Source organism: Magnolia sinica, chromosome 5, assembly GCF_029962835.1.
Source record: "Magnolia sinica isolate HGM2019 chromosome 5, MsV1, whole genome shotgun sequence".
NCBI lineage: Eukaryota > Viridiplantae > Streptophyta > Magnoliopsida > Magnoliales > Magnoliaceae > Magnolia > Magnolia sinica.
The window spans coordinates 48,227,315-48,234,198 of NC_080577.1; the positions used below are offsets into that span (position 1 = coordinate 48,227,315).

The 6,884-nt window shown below is 40.8% G+C and overlaps 1 protein-coding gene across 1 annotated transcript; it reads right to left on the reverse strand.

Moving 5' to 3' along the window:
* Positions 1-608: 608 nt before the first annotated feature.
* LOC131247036 (uncharacterized) lies at positions 609-1,145 on the reverse strand. Its single transcript, XM_058247480.1, has one exon. It carries the CDS (start codon positions 1,143-1,145, stop codon positions 609-611), a length of 537 nt encoding a protein of 178 aa, XP_058103463.1.
* Positions 1,146-6,884: the final 5,739 nt, after the last annotated feature.

Consider the following 6,884-nt stretch of genomic DNA (forward strand, 5'->3'; position numbering starts at 1 on the left):
TATTATTGGCCTTTTCAACATCAGAACCAGATCCCTTTTCTTAAAAGATCGATGTTTAACCTTTTTATTGAAGGTAGCAGAAATCCTGGCCTGATGTAACTGTAAGTGCTGCTGAGCTGCCAGTCTTTTTTCATCAAGCAGATCCAACTCAGTCAGCTGTATTCATACGTTCTCGTCATTTGTAATTAATTGATGCACTGCCACCCTTAATGAAGCAACTTGTATTTCGATTGGTATGACAACTTCTACACCATAAACTAACGAATACGGGGTAACTTGTGTCGCTGTATGATGAGTGGTCCTATAGGCCCATAGAGCTTCCTGCAGTTTTTCATCCCAGTCACGCTTATTCTCGTTCACTGTTTTCTTCAGTATTTTCACAATCGTCTTATTGAACGCTTCTGCCAGCCCATTGGTTGGTGGATAATAGGGTGTTGAGGATGATTGATGAATTTTGAACTTAAGACATAACTTCTCCATGCCCCTATTCTTGAAAGGAGTACCATTGTCTGTGATGATTTTCTTCGGGATACCATGGCGATATATTATTACGTGCCAAATGAAATTAACAACATCTTTCTCTTTAACACTTCGTAGTGCAATTGCTTCTATCCACTTAGAGATAATGTTATTGTTAAACTGGCCAAAGCATTGGCCTTCGCATTCTCATACCGCAATATATGCTTGATTTTAACGTTCAAAAATTGTTCCAATATATGTTGTGCCCTTCGACAATATGGCAGAAGTTCTTGTTTCCTTATTTCAAATTCAATTGTCAATTGATTTATGACCAGCTTAGAATCCCCATAAATTCGCAATGCTTTTATCTTCAGTTCACTGGTTATTTCCATCCCAATGATAAGGGCATTATATTTGGCTTCATTATTTGTACATACGGTACCCAACGTGAAAGAGTAAGGCAACAAATCGCCTTGGGGGGTGATGAATATTACTCCGACACCTGCTCTTGTCACCGGAGCTGCTCCATCAAAGAACATCTGCCACACGTTTGGCAATTCTGTCATCATGACTTGTTTGTCAGGAAACTCATCGAAGATGGCTTTATAGTCCGTCACAGGATGGGCTGCTAGAAAATCTACCACCACCCGCCCTTTTACTACCTTCGTCGGTTCATACGTAATCATGTATTCTGACAATAATAACATCCACTTTACTAGTCTTCCTGACAACATCGGCCTTGTCATAAAAAACTTGATGGGGTCTACTCGGGATATCAAGGTTATGTCATGGGACAGACAATAATGTCTTAATTTTTGGATTGCAAATACCAATGCCAAGCATATTTTTTCAATCGGTGTAAAATTGTATTCTGCACATATCAAAGTTCGACTTAAATAATATACTGCCGCTTCCTTCCCATTTTCATTCACTTATGCCAATAAGGCTCCCAGTGAATTCTCGGTTGCTGATATATACATGATTAGAGGTCTTTCTTTCACTGGGGCTGTTAATACTGGAGGTTGTTTCAACAGTTCTTTTATCGAATTGAAGGCGTTCTGGTTGGATTTGTCCGATATGAATTCTGTTCCTTTCTTCATCAGATGAGAAAACAGCTGACATCTTCCTGCTAGGTTTGAGATAAAGGGGCGGATATATGCTAACTTGCCTTGTAAGCTTTTCATCTCTTTCAATGTTTTCGGGGGTGACATATCTCGAATAGCTCTAACTTTTTTCGGATCTATCTCGATGCCTCTGTGTCTCACCACGAAACCAAGGAATTTTCGTGACGATACTCCGAATGCACATTTGGTCGGATTCATCTTTAACTATTTCTTTCTGATTCGGTGGAAGACTAAAGCCAAATATTCGCAGTGTTCCTCATGATGGTTTGACCTGACCACCAGATCGTCCACATAACACTCAACATGCTTGTGCATTATGTCTTGAAATATATTTTGCATCACCCTTTGGTACGTCACGCCTGCATTCTTGAGACCGAACGACATAACTTTGTAACAATATATTCCCAAAGGAGTTCTGAAAGCCATTTCTTCCTCATCTTAAGGTGCCATCCTTATATGATTGTAATCGGCGTAGCCATCCATGAAGGACATGACAACATATTGCGTGGTACTATTTACCAGCATTTCGGTGATCGGTAATGGAAAGTCATCTTTCGGGCACGCTTCATTTAAATCTCTGAAGTCGACATAAACCCTGATCTGTCCATTTTTCTTCTTTACTGGGACTATATTCGATGTCCATTTGGGATAATTGACTTCTCTGATGAATCCAACCTTTATTAGTCTGCTTATTTCTTCTTCTATCTTGGGGACCAAATCTGGGTGAGACCGCCTTTGTGTTTGCTTGATGGGTCTTTTATCTTTAGAGATATTTAACCGATACATCGCTACTGTCGGCTCTAAACCCAAAATTTTTGCATACGTCCAAGCAAAGACGTATTTGTTTTCTTTTAGTAGACTAACATATTGATTTGCTTCTTCTTTTGATATACTGGCACTTATGAACGTATTCCGTGTTTCTTCTTCTGTTCCCAAAATTTTCTCTTTCAAATTATTAATTATCGGCTGTCCCCTGTCCTCCATCTGCTTTGGAGCTATCTCAGGCTTGCTGATTATTTCAAGGTCCATTTCTTTTATCTGGTCAACTGTTACCATGTTCACTGAAGCCTCTGCCCCCAATCCTCGGAATTTTTCTCGCTTCTTTTGATTCACCCCAATTGGAATATGAATTCCTTTTCCATAATTTAAGCCAACAGGTTCTACATGTTCAAAGTCCATTTTCTTCATGATTTTCTGACTCGCCGGGTTATATCTTTCAAGGTCTTTGGATGTTAATCTTCCATTTCCCACACCACTGTCGATTGCTACCTCCGTCTTCACTTTTGAGGGAGCATAGATTCAATTGGTTCTGGATATCTTGCGTTGGGTTTAACATGAAATCTTTTCAGAATGAGGGGAAACGGTTTACTCCTTTCAGCATACAAGAGTAGTATTGTGTAATTTGACTATAGAATTTTCAATTGTTCTGGTGATAGTAATGTTAATGGTGGTTGTCCTGGCTGTCGCAGATGCTTCGGGACAAAATAGAACTTCTTTTTCACCTTTTCTCTTACAAGCGACTTCGTTTCTTTTTCTTCTACTATTTTAATGCATGCATTTTCTGGGACCTTGTTCTCATCATTCGTCTTTTCTTCCTTGCTGGCGAATGCATCATAATAACTCACATCTGCGAAAAAGGCTTCAACTTCTGTATACGGTCTTGCATCAGCTAGTACTTTGTGCTGCACCCCATCTTTGAGTATTTAAAGCACTGATGTAATGTAGAAGGTATAATGCCATACTGATGTATCCATGGTCTCCCCAAGAGGAGATTATATGTTGCCACTGCATTTATGACGTGGCAAACAACATTCATGGTAAATTCTCCTACTTCTAATGTTATGGTGATCTTGCCGAGTGCGCGCTGTCCATCTTGGTTAAAGCCCTGTATCATCATTCCACTAGGGTGTAAGTTTGATCGTCAATAACCCAATTTATTCAGCATTGTCAACAACAATAGATTTACAGTAGACCCGTTATCGAGCATTATTCACTTCACCTATTTTTTGCCAATGTAACCCTCTATCATTAATGGCCTATTATGTTCCCTGTCACAAACTAGGTCATCATCAGAGAAGGAAATAATTGACATGCAATCTTCTCGCCCCTCACTCTCCATCTCGGTTAGCAGCACTCCCCTTATGCCTTCATTAGATAAGGCTTTAATTAAGCTCTGTCAAGAGTCTTTTGATAATTTTAAGGCATCGTAGACATTCAATCGAGCCGGAATGCCTTTTAAATGGCCATCATATCATAAGTCACTTTCTTTGTCTCTTTACCCTTTTCCATCTCGCTACTATCCCTGCTACTGGCATGATTCTTAACTGTTCCTATTTTTAACTTTTTGCTTCCCAGATTTGGTGGGCTGGCCATCTTCTTCCCTGATCGTAGAGTAGTCACTGCAACTTTCTCTCCTATTTCCTGATTATCTACCCTTGTTCTTCCTTGGTAGTTTTCTTGAATGGTAAACACATTTGCTGTTGCTCTTCTATCTCTTTCTTTCTCTCTTTCGATTATTATTTCCCCCCTGTTTATCATTCTTTGTATGATACACTTCAACGTATAACAATTTTCTGTCGGGTGTCCTATTATGCGGTGAAAATGACAGAAGTCTCTTTCTTTTATCTTGGATGCTTCTTCGGGTCACTTCGACACGGGTAGCTTAATTGTCCCTGCTTTTAATAGTTGATTCATCATAGGTAGTACATCCTCCTTTTTGAATGCAAAACCCTCATGAGAGTTCAACGATCGGGGTTTTTTGTCATAAAACCTTCCCCTGGGGCGGTTCGGCTCTTCTTTCCTTTTTATCCTTTTACCCCTTGTTTCCCTCGTATCCTGGTTTCTGTATTCTCTTGCGTCATGGTTTCTCTTTTCGTGTTCAACCATGTTTGCGAACAACTTTTGGGGTCCTCTTCGTACCAGCTCATAATTGAACGCTGGCATTTTTTGAGTCATCAATTCTAAAGTGTGAGCTTTCATGGCTAAGTCACGGAAAGTTCTGATGTCGCCACTGGTGAGACCGAATGCTACCCCTGTTTCCATAAAGATTAGGCACATCTTCACCTGCTCTTTCTCTTCTAGCAATTGCCTATAAGAAGCTCCCAAGGTTTTCCATCTGTCTATAAATTTTTCTATGGGCTCTCCCTCTCATTGTCTTATTGAATCTAATTCTGTGATACTGACATCTCGTTTTGATGAGAAGAAATTTAACATGAACGCATCTTTCATTTGTTCTCATGTCTTTATCGACTCGGGTGTTAAGCTAGAATACCATTTGAATGCTTTATTTATCAAGGAAGACTCGAACAACCGAAGACAATACTGTGGCACTGTTGAAAAATTCCCCATACTGGTGATAAAATGCATCAAATGTTCCTCTGGCGACCCATCCCCGTTGAACTTTTGAAAATCTGGATGCTGGAAATTATTCGGGAACGAGATATCTTCGACTTCTTTTGGGTATGGTGTCCGATATCTAAATCTTCCTATATTCTCACATTCTTTTTCTGATCTGATTGCTTCTTCAACAACCTGTTGTACCTCTTCTTATGTTAATGCTCTCATCATAGGGGCAGACCCGTGTGACCCAGTCCGCGGTGGCTGTGACTCTTTAGGGGGTTGTTCTCATTCGTTTATGTTATCAGTCATTGGGGGTGCCGCCATTCATGCCACATTATGTGCCAGAGTTCCCAAGGCTTCCTGGAGGTTCCTACATTCCTCCATTAATGGTTTTTACGCTTTCACCATCTCAGTGATGCGATCCTCTGTAGTTGGGGAAGATCCTCGGTTCGTTCAGGCCATGTGAACAGCAGCCTCTCCATTCCCTGACGAGGAAGTAGTCGAAGCCGAATGGGAGTGCATTTGCATTATGGGAGACATAGAGATTGGTGATGTGGATCCCAATGGGCTTGTTAGTAAAGCCTTTCCTTTCTGCTCTCTTGTCCATCGGGGGCTCTTAACAGGTAAAGTAGGGAAATCTTGTGCTGTTGAAGGAATCATCACTTACGTGGGGTAGATTTTCGGCAGGGTAAGTTTAGGATGTTTCCTGGTTGTATTTCGTGTTATCAGTCCCCTAGATCTTCTCAGTGGTGAGCTCGTTCCTGCTGTAGTAACGCTTCAAGTCCTTGTCCTTCTGTTAGTGATGATGATCCAGTCATCTCTTTCTCCCTGTGCCATTGGCGAAGCAGTTACAACTGTGACAGCTGCCCGTGATTCTATTTGCTTGCTTGACATTGCTTTCTCTTTGTAGCATCCAGTTTGTTTATCAGCATACTTCACGACAAACCCTGTCGCAGTGAAGTAGAAAATTGTATTCCTTTGAACGATTGCCATTGATTGGTTGGTTGTGATATTCTTTCTCCTGAATCCTCCACATTATAAAATGATAAAAAATTAGTACTTAAATTAAGTCATATTCTATTTTGGAGATGAAAGGTAGGATGTCCCTATTGAGAGTCACCATTTTAGTGCTTAATAGGTGCCAAACAGTTATGACTATCTTCTGTACAGTTCTTAAGTTAATATTAAGTGAGTATGAGAAGTCCCCAGTAGAGTCGCCATTTTGTTTCGAACAAGAAACAAATGCATTTGATTTAGGGATTTTCATTCACTTAATAATAGACAAAAGAAGATAAAGAAGATAATGACATCATAATTTCATTCCAAGTTCTTTACATCCTTTTTCCTCCTTTGATTCCAAAACAGAATGTTCATGACTTTTAATAGAAAATGCATGTTAAAGACTATTGTGCATTGAACACTGCTATGCACTAGTGAGTTGTTGTGCATAGAGAAACATTGTGCGCCCAGCCGGTTGTGCACCTAGCCTGATGTGCGCTCGGCAGTGTTATGTGTGTGACAGTGTTGTGTGCTTGGTAGTGTTGTGCGCTCCCACCTATTGTGCGCTAATAGTGTTGTACGCCGCACAACACCTGTTGTGCGCTAGGTAGTGTTGTGCGTTCCCACACAATGAATGTGCACTCTACCTCTCTCCTTTTGAAATCTTCTCCACTTCCTTGATTGGATGCTAATGACCCCCTTGAAGGGGTCAAGGCGTATTTATAGCCCTTTCACACATGTAAACATGCCACGTTGATGTTGCATGGTATCCCTTGTGCGCCAATTCCCCTCTATGCGGTCTTCTTTGTACGAACTCCAGTGTGCCGATTTCTTTGTGTGGACTCTACTCTTCGGATTTCTTTGTGCAGTCTCCAATTCATGGATTTCTTTGTGCAGACTGACTCCTTACGACGCACAGTGCTTCTCTGCGCACAATGATCATCCGCGCACAATGGTCATCTA